A 22435-nucleotide genomic window follows, 5' to 3' on the forward strand; every position below is an offset into this window, starting at 1 on the left:
GAAGGGCAGCTGGGAACACCAGCACAGGCTCCAGCTGGGCTTCACACACATTTTCTTCAGCTGCCTGCCCATTGCTGCAGCAATGGAGTAACCATTATGTTTAAGTAATCGACTGGATGCTAGCAAGTATACCTCTTTTAAGAGGGACCAACTCCAGGATGCAATTTAATCAGGCCATCGTCTACCCTGTGCATTCCCAAATGAAGCAAATCCAACAAATTATTCTTTTCTCTCTGTTTCAAAGACAAGGGGATGAAAAAAAACACAATGAAAACATTACCCAAAAAAAGCCAACCAAAAAGCCATTATAGTAAGAAGCAACTGACTTTGTCATCAAATTCTTTATACATTGGACACAGACCTTGGACAACAGYATCACAAAAGCGCTACCCATCTGGGATTTTCAATGCCTCCAAGAGCCCTTGATTTAACAACTTAACAATTTTGAGACACATTTTAGAAACCACAAAAAAARMCCCAAAAAGTCAGATGCGTAAATTGAGGCCACTGTATCCCAAATGATTAAACCAGAGTGATCTAATATTCATACTTTCCCTAGAGTATGTCTCTTTGTTTTCGAGTGCCATCTTGAGACTCCTTGGCAGAGAGGAAGACTATGGAGTRTAGCTGAGCAGCACTCTCGCCTGAACTGCTCTCAAGACAGCACTTTGATAACAGGAAGAGACAGGACTCAGGAGAACATATAAATATCTTATAAGGTGCTGGAACACTCAGTGATTAATTTTTCAGCAAGGAGAAGCTTTTATTTCAGCAATGTGTAAAAAATAAATTTCTAATTCCATACCCACCTCCTGGCTACTCATGCTCTGACCCAAAGTAAGAGCAGAAACAGAGGAGTCACAATTAAGAAACATGTATAAAAGAGGCCAAGAGCCCCTGCTTTTACTTAACCTAATTTCCACAGCAATATATTAGAGCTGTAGTTCCACTACAGARCTCTGTGGAAATTTTTTTCTATGTGAGCCTAAGAGAAAAAGAGCACTCTGGCCTTAATTAGGACAAGAAGAGGGGGGTGAAAGATCCTAAAAGCTTTACCTGCTTTGAGCACAGACATGCTTTTATTGTTCTGAAGTCTGGGATAGGTTAAACAAAGCACAAAAGCATTAGCCACACCAAATGGAAATGTTCAACTACTATGGGAACATTTCATTAGAAGTTACAGTGAGCCAGAGTCACCACCTAATCTGATGGGAAAAAGCATGTTCGTCCACCTCCTCTCTTTTTCCTGAGCACTGATTTTGCCTGAGACCATTCCCACACAGTTTTAACCCATCTCTTCTGGACATATCGCTCTTTAATGTGGAAGAGCACTTGCCCTGTTACAAGCTCTTTTCTGTCCTGAGTAAACAATTAGTGATAGCCTAAATTAGCTCCCTGATTTGCTGTCTGGCAATATCCGGAGGACAGCTTTGGACACGACCGTAAATGGTTTGCTACACATTTCTACTTTTAGCCAGGAAGCCACAGAGAAGAAAATCTGTTTCTTGGGATGATTCTGGAAAAATTTCCARGATCAAGAAGTCATTTAACTGGAATATGAATTCAACACTCACTGTGGTTCTCTGGTCTCTTCATCTTACTGGAAATAAGAAAGAAATTAAGTTCCTATACCTCTTGTCTTTCATTCCACAAAATATAAAAGTTCTTGGTTAAAAAGAAAAAAAAAATGTCATGGTAGGAATGAAAAATTCTACAGAAGCCAGAAGTCATGAGTTATGAACCTCATGCCACAGTACTGGGTTGAAATACTTGCCCTCACTGAGGATGCAAAAGAATCTCAATCAAGGCAAYATTTAGGATGGATGCATTGCAATACTTAAGCTAGTCTTGGTCTCCATTTCTGGATTTGATAAACATACCACCAGAAACACACTAAAAATCCTTACTGGTATCTTGTTCACAAGTTTTCATAAACAGTTTATTTAAATTTAAAATAAAAATTCACGTCTCCCCCAAAAATGTACTCTGCAGCATTTACTTTCCCTGTGAATTATAGAGCCATTTTATAATAATTGAACTATTTGTTCAATTTGCTTCTTGCAAACTTAGTGAGCTAACAACAAACAACAATTCTTATCAAACATTTCAGATGCTTCCTTCAAAGGTCTCATCCTTTGGAATACAGGAAGATAATACTGATTTCCATTAGGTAAACATTTTGTCAGCAGTAATTCAAGTTTTGTACAGTAAGCATTCCACTGAGGTAAAAAGACATTTCTTGAATCAGATTTCAGCACTTGCATTGAATGCTTACAATCTAAGGCAGCAATGTTCTAAGGAAAAAAATCAAAGCAAGAAACTCCAACACTTAGAAAATACAAACGGACATGGACAGTGAGGTCACTAGATTACCAAAGACAGAATATCATAAAACAGGCAAAACGTTCAGTGACCCAAGCAAAAGCAGTCACATTGCCTGTCACCTTCTTGCTCATAACTGGCAGTGGAACAATTCTTTTCTAACAATCCCAAATCACTTTGTTAGGCATGTTCCACCATACTCACCCATTCTTATTCAGTTGATGAAGGTGTTTTACTCTGGGTTTTGTTTTGCTGTTTTGGTTTTTTTGTGTCTTTTTGGTTTGGTTTGGTTTGTGTTAGGCATGTTCCACCATACTCACCCATTCTTATTCAGTTGATGAAGGTGTTTTACTCTGGGTTTTGTTTTGCTGTTTTGGTTTTTTTGTGTCTTTTTGGTTTGGTTTGGTTTGGTTTGGTTTTTTAACATCAGAGGCAGCTTAGTGAAGCTTTGGCTTCCTGGACGTCAACAACACAGACAACAAGGGGTTCCCTGTGCTCCTCACACTCTCCTGCTTCAGTCAAGGGCTTGGGCTTGACCTTTCCAAGAGCCTTACTTAAAATTGCCTGAAGTGAAATTTCAGGTATTGAAAGGGTATGATTTTTATCCAAACTGCTGAGCACAAGAGGGACAAACAGAACAGCTAAGAAGCTTCTTCAGAAGTCAACCCTGGTGAGGCGTCTCGGGAGCCAGAGGGATTCCTTTGTGCTGAAGGGGCTGTCTTCCCTTCCAAGTCACTGATTTGCCACAGAATCAAACTGTCAGGTCCTGTGAATACAGAACCCAAAACCATCAGAGCCRAGAAGGACAAACTGGTATTGTCTGGACATCTCAATTCATACTGCTTCAGGGGTCTCCTGGTAATTTCTTTTGCAAGGAGTGTCTGTTTTCTACAAAATCAAACAGAATGAACTGAATTCCAACAGACCCAGCAAGAGGTGGCAAAATACCATTGTTTTCTTACTGTTKGGATCACATCTGGCTGTGAGGTGTCAGCCTAGAAGCTAAAACAATCACTTCCTCTCTCATTGCGATCTCCATTTATTAACCAGTTTCCCATCCMGAGGATTTTACTTGCCCTATTCAAAATATTCTTGAAGTGGCACAGCTGCCACAGAGAAAATTGTTCAATTGCCATAATAAGTATGAAAAAAATTAAGACACTATGGAGAAAATAATTAAAGTAATGAAGCCAGTGTTTCCATTGCTGCATAGTTTTGTAATTCATTTAGAAAGAAGCATCTGAGCTCTTTGTCCTTGAATGMCTCAGGAAGCTTTCTGCAACTTGACATAATTAAAGGGTTTCTCTGGTCACTGACTCTACTTCTTAGCACTTCATCTGAATGCATCAGAATCAGGGTGTAAAAAGCAGYGTCCACCATGGGGTAGATGCCCCACCATATGACCATGCTTCCCTTTCACTGCTCTCCCTCAGCCCAGCAGATGACCTCAGTGCTATTGAGACAAGCGGCCTAAAGGGCACTCAGCCTTCAGTTAATTTTCACCAACTTAAAACAGCTGCACTGTGAAAATGGCCAGACCATCAACTGAAACAGTTAAGGGAGAAAAAAAATAAGCATGAAACTGCAGAATGGAGTAAGAGCTTGTAGCTTCTGTGTGCCTTCGTCTGAACCTCAGGGGTGACTCAGGGCCTCCAAATGCTTCTCAAATAAATCAAGTTTATTCAATAAAGACAATTACATCATCTACAGACTATATTAGTGCTTGCACGCAGCCCACAGTGGACTCAAATACTTTTAAGACTGCTGAAAAACTACTTTAGGAACAGGGATTGTTTAGTCTGGAGAAGAGGAGGAGAAGGGGGGACCTCATTGCTCTCTACAAGTTCATAAAAGGAGGCTGTAGYAAGGTGGGAGTCAGTCTCTTCTGCAAAGTCTCAAGTGACAGGATGAGAGGAAATTACCTCAAATTGTGCCAGAGGAGGTTCAGATTAGATATTTGACAWTTTTTTTTTCACTGAAAGAGTGGTTAAGCAATGGAATAAATTGCCCAGGGAGGTGGTGCAGTCACTGTCTCTGAAAGTGTTCAGGGGAGGTCTGGATAGGGCACTTGGGAATGTTTAGGAATGATTACGGAGATGTTAGGTTAACAGCTGGACTAGATGATCTTGAAGATCTCTTCCAACCTTGATGATCCTAGAAACATCTCATGCAATTCTAAGTCAGCAAATACTGCTTTTTTAAAAGCAATATTGAGTCTTAACTTTCTCTCCAAAATGGTTCACCTTTCAGTTGACTTACCCTTTCTGCCTATTTTTGATGCATTATCCTTCAATCCTCTATTTTTTGCTTTAAGTACTATCACTCACAAATGTGTGTAACACAGAAAAACMATAGTTTAGCAAAGACAAAACCAGAGCATGGGCCACCCCACAAAACTTTCAGTCTGTCACAATTTTAGTTAGGTTTGGGTCAAGATCTTCCCTGTGCTCCTTGAAATCCTCAGACATCTGTTGAGTCAGAAGAGAGCACCATTGATGCTAAACACACTATGAATTACTTAAATATCAATTTTAGTGTTGAAAATGCAGGTTTCGTTCTTTCATGCAGAAAGGAAAACTTACTGTAACTCAACATGAAGTGCTTTCCAGTCAAAAATACTTTAAAAAAAATCACTACCAAAGATGATCACCTTTTCTGGTAAGAGGATAAAGGGAAAAAAAATGCATGTAGGGTCCCTGTTTCCAAACAGATGTTTTCCTGTTATTAAAATGTGGGTTCAATCACTGTTTTTCTACACGTAACTTTCCAGACACAAGCCAATGGTTGGACTATGTTCAGCATACAAGCARACAACAGTTGTAACATTATTACAGTTCTGTTTTTCTACGCCTCAAAAAAATATAATTAACGGAGCTCCAGTTAATTTTATTATTAAGAGCCCAGGGGGGACAGTGAAAGTGACAAGAGCCCAGTGCTGCCAAGGTTTTGTGACATTTTGCGCAAGTYACCGGATGAGCTAATTCTTACACAGCTACAAGCAATGTTGAACAAAATTGGGTGGATTTACTGCTAGGGAAAGGCATCTAATTATAGCACCAGTGAATGAAATATTCCCTTTATTTGGGGCATCACACCAAAACAGCTCCTGCCGCCAGTCATGCCAACAAGCTGAGCAGAACTGTGCTTGCAAACAGATATTGTTAAACAGTCTCCACATCCCTGTTCTGGTCTCCTTGCGTAAAAAGTTCTAGTCTCCTTCCTAAAATTTCTAGCTGACGCAAGAAATAAGGAAAAAATGGGAAATGGTAAGAGAACCAACAAGGAAAATTCTTAATAGCCATGAAACCTATTTTCATCAAATGATGMCATGGCAGACAAGAAGAACAGAAGTGACACCTCCAGCAATAAACTCTGAGAAGACTCTGGTACACAAAACCATTTCCATCTAGAGCTTAAAAACATAACAGRAACATTTGCTTGACTTCTATCTCACAGAACCACATTTTTACAAAACTAAAGTACAAACGAAATTGCAGTTGATGTGCTTTGTCTCTCAAACAATAAATAGATCTGATGAGTTCATTAATGTATTCCTTGATTAAACTCTCTACCTACCTATTCCATTTATTCTACTGCCAATTAAGCCATTAAACAAAACCATATAGTACCTTGCCACTTCTTGTATATGCCATAAAATTGTTTCACTTTACCTTCAGAGACCCTTAATTATTGGTTTAAAGCATAATTTCCAAACACTTTAATGCAAGGTAATATTAATGAGCATCATTAATATTTAAGGAGAGCAAAGTAGGGAGAGGCAACATCTAATTTAAAATAACACTTTTTTCCCGCTCTCCATGCAAAAGACATGTAGCCTTTTAATTAAGACATTGAATATACTCAATAATTAGAATACAATTCATTGTTAAGCCRATCTGTGAACTTCAGTGTCTGGTTAACTGGTTACTTTCCATTTGCTTCCTTTCACTTAACTTTGGAGAGATAAGGAAAAGGAAGATACAACACAACAGCAGCAGTGATAAAGTAAAAAGAATGTAAGTGWTGCCCCTTGAATATGGTATAACAGTGTCTCATGAAAAATGAGAAAGCATGCTTCAAAATGTCTTAGGATGAAAAACATGAGGTTTTTTTATGGCACTTCATTTGCATATTTTCATGGTCCCGCACATGTAATTCTATTTATTGAACTAAATCCTCCCACTCAAACTTATTGCAGAGCCTTTTGAAAGAAGTTTATAATCCTCTGAAGTGGTATTTTATTAATCAGGATAGAATAAGGGTTTAGTTGAAGTTCTAATACAAAACAAAAAAACACAGTATCATGCACATTTCATCCAATTCCATCCAAAGTATTTTGTCTTAATATTAAGGTTCAAGATTGCATCTGAAATAGCCAAAAGCTGCCTCCTGGAATAAGTCGGGCTGGCAGCCCCATACTGCTTCACCACTTCATTTTGTTTTGTTTCTAGTAAGCAAAACAAGCCCATGRCTAAAATAAAGTTTTAGGCAGAAAGAATATTCAGCCTTTCACCCAAAACAACTTGCAAAAGTAAATCAACAAACACAGTGCAAATATTTCAAGACCATCACTTAAAATGCTGACAACAAATACAAAGCAAATGGCATGAGAAAAATGCTAGGGGAATAAAAGAGAACCATTTCCAAAAATACAAGGCACTAAGTGCTACAGCTAGAATAGCATAATCTTACCCTCTAGCTGAACCTTCCCTTTTTATCTCTGTATTCTAAATTTGCACTAGTTGCTTTGCTAAAAATATACTTTGAAGTTGTCATAGCTATTGGTCCTGGCTCGTCTTTTTTCTGCCTCTGAGAACAGTTAAAGTAATAGATCACTGTAATTAGACTTTTATGGGTGCAAGAGACAGTTTGTTTCAGTCAGAAACAGGAACAGAGAAATTATGAGCCAGAGAGGAAAGAAAATTAAAGAAGTTTAAATAAGGCAACTGCTATGGAATARMAGGGAGAAAAAAATTAAAATAAGCTACAGGCTTATMATCAAAACCTCTAAATACAAAGAAGCACACAATAGATGAGAGCTGAGGACACCTTTACACTGGGGCTAAGGCCATGTGTGAAATGCAAACCAATTAATCCATCCACGATTATGTGAATAGAAAGATTTAAGGCACATAAGAAATATAAGAAAGGGCATCCTACATACATCCATATAAAATGAGTTAATATATCTTATATATAGTCTAAGAATGTATCACCTACGTACCACATTACACATATTCCCCTATTAGTAACTTTGCACACTGCTTACTAATCTGAATCTTTAAATCTTCAAGCAGATCTTAACTATTACTGCAAGGCAAATAATAGAAAGAAACAACAAACCACAAAGCATCCCAAAGTCCCTCCTCCAGGTGGATGACCTCCACCTGACTCTAAAAATATGTTTCTGCTGCTTGCATGACAGCCTTGTTTGCATCTACGCAATGATGCAAGTCAGCTTCTGAAGTGCTCCAGGAACTAACTGCTTGCAATTTTACACTAATGCCTTCGATCATTAATCATTCATATCATCTGACTGATGCAGAAATCAAACCCACAGACCCCAGCTTTACCACAAGGCTTCCCTGACAGCTACAGTCAAGGTCAGTAGCATTCGCTTTGTTCAAGGACACTGATACATGTCAAACTTCAGCAGTACAAATTGTTTGCTATTGCATCAGTAAAGGGTGTTTGAAAGTATCTCATATATATTAACACACATACACATATTTAGAAGTTATTAGGTTATTATTATATTATACTATTACCTAATTTTATATATATATATATATACACACACACACACACACTGTAATGTATATACTACAGATAATAAAATATCCTGTATTTTTACACTATACTATTCATGGTAATCTGAAGGCATCCATAAAGCTAGAGAGACCTCTTGGCTCACTGAATCTCTTTCTCTGCTTTTGCAAAATATCATGTCATACAGGCCTCTTCAAAAACATGCCTACAGCTCTGCTAAAACCACATGGCTTCCTGGGTCTCACTACTCCCTGCAGTTATTGCTCCAGAACACCACTTTTCTAAGAATTAGGAACCACCTCCTAACTCCAAGATTGCTTTTACCAATCATAAATTTATCAAAATTTTTGTGCACACCAGTACCAGCTTTTGCTCAGCTAAACACACCACTTGTTTCTAGTCCATGCTGTGCAACCAGGACATGTTTTCTGAAGACAGGAGATGATGACAGAAAAGACTACACCATGACCAAGAAAAGGCCAAATGAGTGGCTCTTTGGATAGTACTACTGACACCTATCCCTGCCCTGGAAATATTTCTCCAAGACTCTGGGATTATATTTGTGATTTTCATTGCAATTGGTCAATACTGGACTATAACTTTGTTATGACTTGCCACTGTATGCAGGACTCTCTTCTCTGCTGCTCCTACCTGACAYTCTTGTATGTGGCTGTTCCCACCTCTGTCCCCCACTGTACAGCCTCTGTCTGTAMAATTAAACTTACTGGCCCTACTGCAATTACTGTCCCCAGGATTTTACTACATGAGGTATGGAAAGGAGAATTACTGAATGCTATCCCCATTCCTGTAGGAAATGCCAAGAGGGAATCTCCTGGATAAAAGCCAGCTGTAGCAGCCCATCATGAACACAGATATTTCCCCCTCTCTATGCAATACCCTATGCAGTCAAAGTTGTTGACACAGTTAATCAGTTGAATAAAGAAATAAGTAAGGTTTCAAGAAATGGCTAGCCTCTGTTTACAACCAAGGCACATCAGTATTTGCAGTCATAAATTAACTGAAACCTTCCTGTCAATGTGCAATACAGAAGTGCAGAGTTAAAATTCCCCCACTGTCTAACTTGTGTGTCAACACATCTTGGTAGCAAGGCTGGGTTTAAATTTATTTTCCAGCATTAACAGTACTAGTTTGGATGTTATTTATGCAAAACTGTGTATATTTCAGTTCCTGAAGTACCAATACATACTCTCAAAATCAGTCCTAGATTAATCTTGGGTTACTGCTTTTAGGTCTTGAAATTAAGTGCCTTTTTTAAAAAAAAAAGAAAAAAAAAAAAAGGAAAGAAAGCAGGAAATGTTAAGAGTAAGATGACTTAAAATGCTATCAAGTAATCTCTAAGTACAGAAAAATCCTTTGGTAAAATTTGAAGTCTGGAGGTCTGCAGTGTTATCAACTCATGCATTATCATCATCAATTTACAGTTTTATGTTAAAGAACTAGTTACAAGAGAGATAACTGTGAAAAACTCAGAATTTAGGTACAAAAATAAAGTTCAGAAGGCCTTTGCATGCAGCAGAATCCTAAAATATAACCCAAGAGACAAATTAAAAAAACGCCTAAAGTATTCAACACTTTAAATACATTTTAGGTCCTGCTGCGTCCCATAAAAACAGCATAAAACCTTGAAGGGGTTAGGAAATCTCAAAAAATGATGCAGACTGCTCACATTTAACAATAAAAAAACACTTGCATGTATGAAATCCATCTTACTTTAAAACGCTATAGTTTTTTCTTTTTTAAAAAAGTCATTATTTGGACTATACCCTTATGAGGTTCACCTGCTTTTGATTGCTTGGACAGTGTCTTATTGAGATGGTTTTTCATAGCACAACTTAAGAGCAATCAAATTGCAGTCTCCGTTTTCTGACTAGCTCACAATACCAGGTTCTTGGGTTTTTTAATGAGAACAGTTAATTTGAACAACAGTCTCTTCCCCCATCTTTCTGCTTCATGGTCCAAACATTTTTGCTGTGCACACACCTATCTTCACAACTGCTTGTTCTCTCATTTCCTGCCCCTCAACACACACGGCCAGGTCTGACAGAAACACTCCTGCTACTTGACACAATTAGAACACTGGAATCTGCCTGGAGAAAACCTGCTAATGTGTGGCTGCCTTTTTTTTTTTTTTTTTTTTAATTATTCCAATTCAAATCTTGAATCAGCATTTAAAAAGACACTAAGGCTGCCAAGTACTGAAGGTATCAAACAACTCAGATTTTTCTGAAAGCAGCTTGTGGCAGCTGCAAGTTTCTGTAACATTTACTTAGAGCAGCAATTGCTTTTGAAAATTAGATTTTCCTGCTTGTTCAAAAGATTTACCATGAGTAACCATAMAAATTCAAAATTTAACTCATTAATTACCAATGTTAGCAAGCAGATATAGAAGATGTTTGTGGCAAAAATTCAGCAGAAATAGAAATCTACCATCAGATAATGCAGATCATTTCTCTGTCAATACTTTGATATCCCTCAGAACATATATGCTCCAGTGGTTCTAAAAATCTCAAACAGCACCATTTGCAAACTCTTCCCTAAGAGATCTCTCTCAGGAACAAGTACACCTTGCTATCCAATTTAGATTTTAATTTCTGTGTTTTCAWCCTTCTTGTTATATTCCCAAGGCACTCCTCCTTATTGCTATTTTCACTTTTTATTTATTCAAGCCCTAAATATTYTGATTTTTCTTACAGTGGCATGCTTTCTCTAAGAAAATTTGATTTGTCAAATTATTTTTGATAATAGGTCACCTAATAGGTCTGGTGTCAGGAGGTGTCTGTGAACCATTTGTCTTTCTATAGTGCCTGCAAAAGGTGAATTTTCAGAGGTGGATTATTGTAACAATAAGCCAAAGGGCCCCTGAGACAATCACCAGCACTTGCAAGGCAGACTAATCAAGGGTGGCTGGATWTCAAGGGAATATGACCAGCATTTAAAAGCAATTTATATTTCTTGTTACTGTTTTCCAGGAGTGGTTTTTCTCCTCTCWCTGGCTTTTTATTGCATTTTTTTCCTTCCATGCTGCAGCACTCACACAATTCTCGCAGACTGAAGTGAGGGCAAGGATGTCACTCCCTGCTCCCATGAAAGGTAGGGTAGCGAATTTACTTCTAAGCACTGCACACCACTCTCCCAGTAGCAATCCCATCAAAAAAYACACCAGCATCTTCTCCAGATGTGGCCAGACTGATTTTATTCATGGAGTCCTTAAATGGCAATGCAGCATCTGCAGCACCCTTACACTTCCATTGGGTACCACTGCGCCACACAGATAAATGACAGCACATCCTTTCTGCAGCAGCACCTGCAGCCCTGTGAGAGCCCAGGGCTCAGCACTGAGACACACAGAGACATGAAAGGAAGCTTTCATCATGAGCCCAAGGAGGGGAGTGCACTTGGCTAAACTGGAAATGTCTATCCTCTGGCATAAGCACCTGACAGCTAAGTACCAGGCACCCAAGACTGCCACTGGAGACCTGCAGCTCAYGTAGTTTAGGGTACAATTCATTTTAACAACATTAGGGTGAGGCAAATCATACCCTAAACACTACTTATTGTAAAAAATGCATCTGCACTACTTAATTCCCACACAGGTGTCCTCCAAAAGAGTGGGGAAACATTGAGTACTTTTGATTTGGCAAAAAAACCAAAAAAAACAACATGCCTCACAAATTGATAAATATCAACCCCCAAAAGGTTAACACTGAAGGTAGAAGAAAATAAGAGTTATCTCATTGAGACCATCTGCTGTAGCAATCAAAGCAGTTAGAATTCATTTGCTTGTAGGAGTCCATAGAGAATATCATGAAGTAATKTGAGTCAAAATAAATTAGTTTATTTTGTTCTGCATGGCCAAAACCCATCCTGCTTAGTTTTACCTATCTAAATAAAGAGCACAGCCTGTTCTAGGCTTTTCTCCATAAACAAAACAGAGAAAGGCTGCTCCAAAGGGACATTTAGCACSATCTAAGATCTGGTTTGTCCTCTAAATGTGTCTATCTCTCATTAGTGACTAAGAGAAAACCAGGCTAGAACCACCTTGTTGGTATATGAATGTCAAACAGACCTCAGTGACTCTCAGTAAAGAAAGTGTTAAAAATTCTGGKTTCTATTTGCAGGGCTTTCCTCCCTCAAAACCCACAAACATTACAGTTAGGAGAAGCAACAGAATAGTTCACACTTACAGCAGGATTTACTGTGTCCCATTATTGAAGCCCACCCTTATTTATTTTTCCTAAGGGGGACCTACAATTGCATCTCAGATCCCTGCTGAGAGAAGCAAACCTTTCCTTCTGCTGCGACACAACACTAACCCTGAACTGCAGGATAATTCYGGCAGATTGTGTTCAATATTTCAGGGAGTCCACTGCAGTGTTTTCTCATTCAYTACTGGCAATCAAGCCATTTGAAAGGAAATAAGAGATGAAGAGCTAAACATTCATTTGGAGAGRGGAGAGATAATCAAAAGAATAAAAGTCTTGTCTCAGTTTTTGCATTTGATTTTTCAACACTAAGGAACATAAATTGATGTGTAATCTAATTATTATCAAATTAATATCAAAATATCAAATAATATCTAATGCTAGTATTAAAACTAGTATCTAAAATTATTTAGATTAGATTTAGAAGGTCAGTCAYCAAGGAAAATTTACTCTGAAAAACAGATGATATCAACACTACTTATTTATAAAGCAACAGAAACACTCAGCAAAAAAACTTGACAGGCATGTGTTAGCTTAACACTGGCAATACAGAAAACACTATTACTGCAAAATGCATGGGGCATGCTACTCTAAAAGACAACTATGTATTTTGACAGRTAACTGTATTATGAAGGGCTGATGATACTAATATCAGAGGAAAAGTAGTAAGGAAAGATTAACCAAATGCTATGAGTACCTTCCCCATTGATRCCACAGTACTCATAAGTGCTATTCTACTTGACAATAATGAAACACAGAAAGGCAAAGCAATGGAGAAATCCTAAAGCAGGAGTGCCGTGAGATGAATAGAAGATCAGGCACACAAATAAAACAAYGTTTTCAAGAACAGGTAAGTGAATAATCTGAAGACTCGCAGATTTAATGCCCTAGCTCTAGATCACGCAACCACACTTCTTTCATACCCCTTATCTACTTCAGCCCACTGGGGTGTCGGACCKCTCAGCAAACAGGTTGGAAAAAAATAATGTGACTAACCAAGTAGCGCTATTTCCAAATTAGCAGCCAAAGTGTGTTCATAACACATTCAAAACAAACAAGCCTACACATTACCCAGAAATTTTTCCCATGTTAACAATTCCAGATTCCAAACCAAATACACAACAACTAAATCAAAATTATGGATATCAAAAACTAACACTTTAAACAACTCATGCTCCATATGAAACCTAAATTATTTTCTTAGCATATGAAAGTCATCAAGATTGCARTCATGTAAGCAGAAAACATAACCGTGTACCCCCAACATATTTCAGTAATTTCACTCAGGATCGTACTACACAAGGAAACTCGATCTGAGCTACCACTGTAGCTCTTAAGTTAACAGAATAGTAACTTATTTAAGCCATGCAGGAAATTTTCTTTTTTGTCAGAAACATACAGCACTTCTGCATACTACATAATAAATATTTTGCAGGCCAAAAAAGCATATTTACATTATTTCATTTAACTTCAAAAATACGACATTTCCAAGATAAATGATACACCTACACCAGAATAAACAATGCCTTAGCAAATGGGTCAATAGATACAGCTTTCCTTCATCTTTAATACCATCTCCAAAGTACTTCAGAATAAGACATTTTATCATGGTGAAAGAAGGCTCTTTGACATCATACATTGCTGTTATTTTACCTTTGTGAAATTTATTTTTCACTAGCACTTGAGAAAATACTCTTTTTTTTTTTTTAATCTAGGCAATGGAAAGTAAGAAAAACGACCTACAAAGAATCAAACTGTTAATTATGCAACAAGAAACACATTATGAATACAGAAAAAAGTACCAAAAGAATGCTGCTTGGCAGCTGCTTTTTAMGCTTAGCATCATGCAACTSGGAAGGTAGGTACACTTAYTTCAGCTAGCTGTGGTAAACTTGAACGATCACCTAAAGTCAGATCACAAAAGGTTACAAATTTCAGATTATTAGCTTGTCATCAAATATTTCATACCAACAAGCTCAAGTGCTTCCACTGAACAGATTTCAACTTCCAAGCTCTCAAATACTATCTCAAATACTATTGAAATACCTACTTTCCTGAAAACTCTTTCAGCTATGCATCCAAGTAGTCTGAAATGTAGCTCTGATTTCAAAAGGGACATGGAATCTTTTCACCAGCCGAGAGATCCTTTCACCAGCCAAAACACACAGAAAGTGGATTTTTCCACACAGTTCCAAGTCCTTACCTTTCTGTAGACGATCATATTTGGAGAGCTCTCCTCTGGGTCAGCAGTTTCCGCACTACTCGGATCAGTGGCTGCCTGGGCCATGTTCGCGTCTCGTCACTCAGACTGCAAGGACAGGAGCAAAAGTCAGCATCACTCCAGGCTGCACTGGAGCGTGGCAAGGACACACAGCTGCCTCCCAGGCAGACAGACAAGGGTGGCACAGAAGGAATCGCACTCCAGACTTCACCCCATGCAGGATTTTATCACTGTGTCAGAACTGACTTGTCTAGGACAACATCCCAAGCACAAGTCTCACACAGCTATGGTTTGGGTCATCACATACACTCATTTCTCCCATAGTTATGAACTTTTATCCCAAGTCCCCATTCAGTGGAGCTCCAATTAATACTTCACACACTTCCTTTCCTTGTGATATAGCACAAACAGCTTTGACTTTTCCAGAAGCTTTGAGGTACCTGTAAACAAAAAGTCAAGAAGGATAAAAGGCTTGCTGTGAGGCAGAGCCACTGTAACCGGCGGGTGCAGCAGACTGGCAGGCACACTGACAGCTGTCGCCTGCAGACATTCCAAGCCACTTCCAGCTCCCCACAACCCCGGAGCAGCAGCCAAGAACCAGAGAGGCATAGCTGCTTGCTCAGAATAAACAGCTTCCCTCACCTCTTCTYATGACACAGCCAGGAAGAGGCAGCAGGACGCAGACAGACAACTACACATAATACTCCTTTATCATCTAGAYGCACAGAACTGCTGCCTCATCTCCTCTAGGTCATGCAAGCCTCGAGGCAACAGCATTATTAAAATAAAAAAAAAAATAAAAAGCCTAGTGCAGGGAAGACACTTTTAAGTTTCAAGTCAAATGCTGTRCTTTGAATTTTTCTTCCACCAGCACATTTGACAAGTTACATTTAAATTAGAGGCTGCTGTGGAGCCATGTGGTGACCTTTCCTAACCTAAGAAGTTACATTGCCTCATACAGACATTGGCATTAAAACTGTATGATCAGTTCAATTTCTTTAACACTGAAAATACTGAAACATCCCACCTCATCAYATTTCATTAAAAACAGAGAACATTAAAAAAAAAAAAAATCTATGTTAACACAAGCATAACTTAGGCATTAATTTCAAAACCACAGTTCACCACTAAACAGTGTCCCTTATTTAAGGAAAAGATATTTTCCTATTCTTTCCTTTACTTTCACATTGCCACAGGCAACGAAGTGCCCCAGCATATAATATACATACATTGCATATAATTATATGTAGAATAAAACCTTGAGCCATTCTAGCTGTCAGTTATCAGCTCCCAAGGACAAGTCAAGAGCTTGGAACCAGACAAGCTCAGATCACATCCCAGCTCTGTCCTTACACAGCAATGAAAAGGCTACTGCTAGAACATGGCATCCCTCACTGGAGCCAGAAGCAGCTGAGATACCCTCTTTAAGCCAGACATTAAAAAGACCAAGGTTAAACAATCTCCATCAATCCAGATTCATTAATTTCCTTATCTTATAAGGYATGCACRCACACACACAGACGCACACAAGTGGACACAAATGCATTTGTACATGCATATACCAATTCTGAAACTCAGTAGCACAGTTCAAGACCAAGTTAAACAATATATATAGATCACCCTTTAAAGGCATGTTCATACCAATTAAGATGCTATTTTATATTTAAAGGACACAAATTTACTTTAATCCCTATTTAACCTCAYGTCTTCCTAGAAGCCCAAACACTACACTGTTGTGCCAGGTCATGAGCTAAAAAGGAAATGGAATAAATTCTCTAAGCAAAATTATTAGATGCAGAAACAAACAACACAAATGATAAAGGGTAAAGCATTTTCAAATTAYAGCACTTCAAATTATTTACACGAATGTGCATTTTCACAATACTTGGTTATGATTTCAAGACACTGAAGAATTAGTGGCTCTGGGTTACCATCACTTAACTGAATGGAGCAAGAACTGGGTTGAGATTTTATGTAACTTTCTGAAGGGAATTACAAAGCAGGGTTGAAAGCATATGTCAAGTCACACAAGTTTCAGCTTCACCTGMAGTATATAAAAACCACATTCACCACTTACATTATGTGAAATTTTTTATGCATGCTTTAAAAGAAAACAATTGCAACTAACTTTCAATCAAGAAATGCTCTTAAAAGAACAAAATCCCAGTTCCTAACTGAAAAGCCCTCTGCAGCATTACTGAGCAGTGCTTCACTCATTGCATTATTCATTTTGAACATCCACATATACAAACTCCGTTGTTCTTGTTACACTGTCAGCTCACTTGATCTTTTCTGGTACTTCCAGATTTTCCCCCATAGCACTTCTTGAAGCTTTTCATCTATTCCAGTGCAACAAGACAATAACAACATGTACAATATGCAGCAGTAGCTGGCATGCTGCTCATGGTGACATCGAGGGAGCCATTAACTTTGAACATCTGTGTAAGCCTAACATGTAGATCTACACAACATCTACATARGGTAATCAATACAAGTGAACCAATCTGCTGCTGGAAGTCAGAAATTGGCAGAAGTGACTCCCACTAGTGCCCAGCATCTCCTGCTGGATTTCAGGCAGGAGCAGCAGCAGCAGGGCCACCTTTGCAGGAATGACAGCAGGATGGACATKTCAGAGAACAAGGCAGGAGATGAGATAGGATTGAGGTGCACCCTGGAGCAGAGATAAGTGTAGGCATCCCCCCCACATAGCCCAGATACTGCTGCTGCTGGGATGAGCCTTAGGAGGCCAAGCCAGGGCCCTTGAGGAATTGTGAGGGCTCTGACCATCATCCAAGTTTTTTCTCTTTCTTTTATACCCTTTTTAAAATCACTAAAAGGAATTCCTTCTCMTAGGTATGCCACAAGAAAAACAAAAAAGACTACAGATAAAACASTGATAAGACATGGTCATGTTCTTGGCTCTTTAAGGTGAAAGCACAGCAATGCTGGGTCCCATGGATTCCATTACACCTGTGCTTTTTAACATATAGGAGCCAAGTGGAGCTCGGCACCCAGGGAATGCAGGACTGCTTCACAGAACACAGGATGGCTGGTGTTGGAAGAAACACTGGAGGTCATCAGGTCCATCCTCCCTGCTCACACAGGTACCCTAGAGCAYGCTACTCAGGATTGAGTACAGACAGCTTTTGGATMTCTCCAGTGAGAGAGACTCCAGACCTTCTCTGGGCAGCTGTTCCAGTGCACACTCTCCCACACAGTAAAGAAGTTCTTCCTCATGTTCAGGTGAAGCTCCCTGTGCATCAGTTTCTGTCTACTGACTCTTGTCCTGTTGCTTGGCACCACTGAGAAGAGCCCGGCTCCATCCTCTGACACCCTTCCTTCAGAMACTTAAATACATTAATGAGGTCCCCTCTCAGCTATCTCCTCTTGAGGCTGAAGAGGCCCAGCTCCCTCTGTCTTTCCTCACAAGAAGATACTCCAGTCCCCTCTTCATCTTTGCAGCCCTTTGCTTGACCCACGCCAGGAGCTCCATTGTCTCTCTCGTACTGAGGAGCCCAGAACTGCTCCAGATGTGGCCTCACCAGGGCTGGGAGGATGTGCAGTGTCACCTCCCCTGACCTGCTGGCCACGCTCTTCCTGATGCACCCCAGGACACCATTGGCCTTCTTGGCCACAAGGKCACTGCTGGCTCATGAACAGATTGCTGTCCACCAGAACCCCCAAGTCCTTCTCCACAGAACTGCTTTCCTACCTCCGACCTGTCAAGATTTTTCTGAAGAGCTGCACAGAGSTCTGGGGCCACTCCTCCCAGTTTTGTGTCATCAGCAAACTTGCTGAAGAGGCATCTGTCCCTTCACTCAAGCACTGATGAACAAATTAAATTATACTGGASCCACTACTGAATCTTGGGGGACACATTAGTGACAAGCCTCCAACAAGACTCTKKACCATTGATCYTAATCCCCCTGGCATTCAGACAACTCTCAAACCACCTCACTGTCCACATGTCCCATCTGCACTCCTGAGTTTGCCTGTGAGGATATCATGGGACAGAGTGTCAAAAGCCTTACTGAAGTCCAGGTAGACAACATCCAATATTCTCCCCTCAGCTATCYAGGCAGTTATCCCACCATAGAAGGCAATCACATTGCTTAAGCATGATTTCCCTTTGGTGAATTCAGGCTGATTACTCCAGATCACCTTCTTGTCTTCCACATGTTTAGAAATGGCCTCCGAGGCAAGCCATTTTATCACCTTTCTGGGGACTGAGATGAGGGCGACTAGTTCTGTAGCTCCTTGAGTTCTCCTTCCTGTGCTGTTTGAAAACTGTGGTGACATTTGCTTTCTCCCAGTCCTCAAACACCTCTCCTGACTGACATAACATTTAAAAGATGATTGAGAGTGGCCTAGCAATGATGTCCACCAGTTTCATCAATACTCGTGGGTGCTAAAAAGGCCCATCAGGCGCCATGTGGACATGTGGCTGGACTAAATGATCTCTGACCCAACCCTCCWCAACCAAGGAAAGTCTTCCTTCCTCCACACTTTCTCCCTAGGGCTGCAGATACACCAGTCTTGAGTATGGAGGAAATTATCTCCAAATATTGACCAGCTCTCTTGGGACACCTCTTCCCATTGGGRCGTTCCAGTGGGATCTTTCCAAAAGGTTCCTGAAGAGRCCAAAATTTGCTCTCCTGAAGTCCACAGCTGAGACCTTACTCATTGCCCTGCTTCACCCGAGCAGGATACTGATCACCACAATCTTGTGGTCACTGCAGCCAAAGTTGCCCCAAACTTTCACATCTCCAACAAGACGGTCTTTGTTAGCTAATGTGAGGTCCAACAGCATGCCTTTCCTTGTTGCTTCTTCCACACCTGTATCAGTGTGGCTTTCCAAGAACCTCAGGGACTGCTTTCCTGTATTTGTACCATGCTAAAGCCTGGTCTCCAGCCAATTCTCTAATGGAACTTTCTCACTAGCTGGGGGATTGTGGCACTGAGGTAACACTCAGTGAACACAGACAAACTGCTGGCTACAGGGCAATGTCACTTCTGACCAAGGAGCAGTTTTGGTATAGCCCCAAGGGACCAGCTCTCCATCTCTGCCAGGGAAAAGATCACCAGGGAGAAGGGCAGGGAGCCCAGAGGGCTCCAGTGATGCAGGCTACCTGCTGCAAACACAGATGAGACTGCCCATGGCCAAAGTACAGCTTTTTTTACCCTAATACTGTGTTAACGTGCCACATTTACAACTCTTTAATTAATATAACCGTGCGWGAAAGTCCACATCTGATTTGCACAGTTCTCTGTTAAAAAACAAACCAACAAAACCCACACAATTTTTTCCTCACTGTCAGCCCAGTTCACTCCCAATGCAAGCAGAAAGTCAACCCTACAACACTACCCAGACAGAAAAGAGAGTCTGCCCTCTGAACCTTTTTCTAAGTACATGTTTGTGATGCATGAGCCAGGAGTGAATCCAGCTCGGTCTTATAAAGAAATTTTAGCTACACTTAGCTGAGAAGAGTGAAAACAAAGATTTTATGTAGCCAAAAAAAAAAAAAATGAAATAGAAGTATTCCACACAGCCTCCAGTTAAGAGCCTGACCAATTATTATCTRAAGAGTACTGTCAGCTCCTCCCACCTATGGGCAGTTTGCTGTTACTATCGGGGCTAACTGATCCCAGCTTGCATCCACACAYCAGCAATCTAAATCGAAATGCGTGTCTTCGAAAAAATAAATAGTCTCTAAATTTCAACTTTGATGTTCAAAGATGCAGTTTTCCCACAGCTGTTTCTCTCACAATGGCCATGCTTGCAGTAATCTGGACTCCTCAGCAGCAAAAGTGATAAAAATTGAAAACCATTTGTGCTAGCCATTCTCTCACCCTGCCACACACAAGGAGAAAATCAGCAGTCTTCAATTTCTTGTTTATGGATAAGATGGCATATTAAGCCTTTGAAAAATATTCCCAAAAATATGCTAAAAAGAGAGGGTACATTTGCCTCTCACTGATTTTTTTTTTCCTTTTTATGTTTTATTCTTTATTATAGAACATTTCTGCTTTTCCCCCAAGAAATATAAGCACACTGGATTAGACAGGCAGCCACTGACAAAATGCACTGAATCACAGTAAGAGTTCTCTCTCTCTCTCACTCTCTCTCTCTCTCTCTTATCTGATCAGGCTCCTCACACTCTCCCAAAAAGCAGAAGCTGCAAAGAGATAAGGCTCCCTCCCATATGTCACAGAAGGATCAGTGAATTTTAAAGTGGAATAACCATTAAAGATATGCCCTGAAAAYCAAGAAAATTTCTTTTTCAGTTTACCTTTTTAGAGTTTCTGATACAGAACAGTAATTATAAAATTTCAAAGACAACAACCTTTCCATTTTAATCCATAAATACAGTCAGCATTTAATCTCTTGGTATGTGTAAATTCAATGAAAACATTTGAGCAGTAAATTAATTGATTCCCCTTAGTGTTCTCAAACACTTTGATTGCTCTCAGAAAAAGCATTAGAAACAAGACTGCTGAAAGAAACCTCTTACAGACAGAGAACCCCATGTGTTTCATAGAAATTAGCACATCTAGGAGTCCTCATAGRCCTTGGGGTTTATACATAATAAAGAAAGAGGTACAAAATTAAAAGAAATCCTACAAAACAAACTATTTCTTGAAAATATAATCTGGATTTAACAAACTAGTAAAAGGTCATATTTCAACTCCTATTCTGCATTGTAATAAATAAATTGTCAACTTAATATGCAAAGTTTTCAGTGCAAAACATTTCTTGTACATCTGAGATAAAATAAGGTGGTTGGTTAAAATATGTAAAAACCCAATCACAGAAAACAGAATTTGCTAAATGAATTCCTATGGAGATATCTATCAGGACTGCTCAGCTGAAATATAATTTTGGGTGACAATAAGTGAAAATTACCTTTATGCTATGTAATTAATATATTTCAAGGGCAGTTTGTAATTGACACGTAGTGTTAATATCAAATCATGAGAGATTTAGTGCACTAGCTCACAATCATAGGCTAAATTACAATTTCATGTCATTAATACCTAGTTAATTTTTTTCTAATTAGTGAAATACAACTAGACTACATGACTTTCCACAAGCCTGAGAAATCATATATCCACATGCCTTGCTGAGCTGATAATTACCTMATAGGAAAAATCTCTACCTCATCTGCTAGAATATTTAGCTCAAATAGGTTATTATTAAGATGACAGGAGGGGASAGTCTCAAGGAAAAATCACTTACTCTGAATTCAATTAATCACCATTAATATTAAGTTGATATTTCACATCCATGACATAAATCTCCCTAAACCGCACAAGTTCATGTTCTAGTTAATTATTATTTCATTAAACCAGGACAGGGGCACACCAAGCAAACTGTGTAAACTGGAAGGCAACATGCAGCCTGTCATTAATTTGATCCCATTGACCAAGGGGAATACATCAACCAGAGGATCCCCAGGTGCTACCTGGGACATACTCCACTTTTCGTGGTGTGCAAAAGCAGAGTATATATAATTGTGCTCATTGTAGCACTGCACAATTCACCTCTACTTCTCCTTCAGAAGTAAACCTGTATAACTGGTGAAATAACTTTCCAAAGAGGAACTGATACAACACCCACCTGAATGGACCAAWGCCAGGAAGACTGGAGCTGAGATCAAAACTCCACCATCTCCACCAGTTCCCTTTCTGGCGASGAGGGGGAACACTGGTGCTACACATGGCACATCACCACCATTCCCAGTGGGTCAACACTCTGCAAGCATGTCCTTCCTGGAGCCACATGAGGAGGACATAAGGGCTACTGAAGCAGGGACAGGGAATTCCCACACAGGGAGCCACCCCACAGCCAGCAGTGACACAGCGAAGGTCTGGCTCCACCCTCGATACCATGGCATTGCTC

At 39.6% G+C, this 22435-nt stretch overlaps 1 protein-coding gene across 1 annotated transcript in view; it reads right to left on the reverse strand.

The window, feature by feature from the left end:
• Positions 1-22435, reverse strand: part of RGS6 (regulator of G protein signaling 6) — a 245064-nt gene that overhangs the window by 214491 nt on the left and 8138 nt on the right. The window contains exon 2 of the mRNA XM_057366715.1: positions 14518-14622. Within this exon, the coding sequence (XP_057222698.1) occupies positions 14518-14601 (84 nt within the window). The 5' untranslated portion in view covers positions 14602-14622. The remainder of the gene's footprint in view (positions 1-14517; positions 14623-22435) is intronic.

Source organism: Malurus melanocephalus, unplaced genomic scaffold, assembly GCF_030028575.1.
Source record: "Malurus melanocephalus ecotype Western Australia unplaced genomic scaffold, MMel_1.1 scaffold_2, whole genome shotgun sequence".
Lineage (NCBI taxonomy): Eukaryota > Metazoa > Chordata > Aves > Passeriformes > Maluridae > Malurus > Malurus melanocephalus.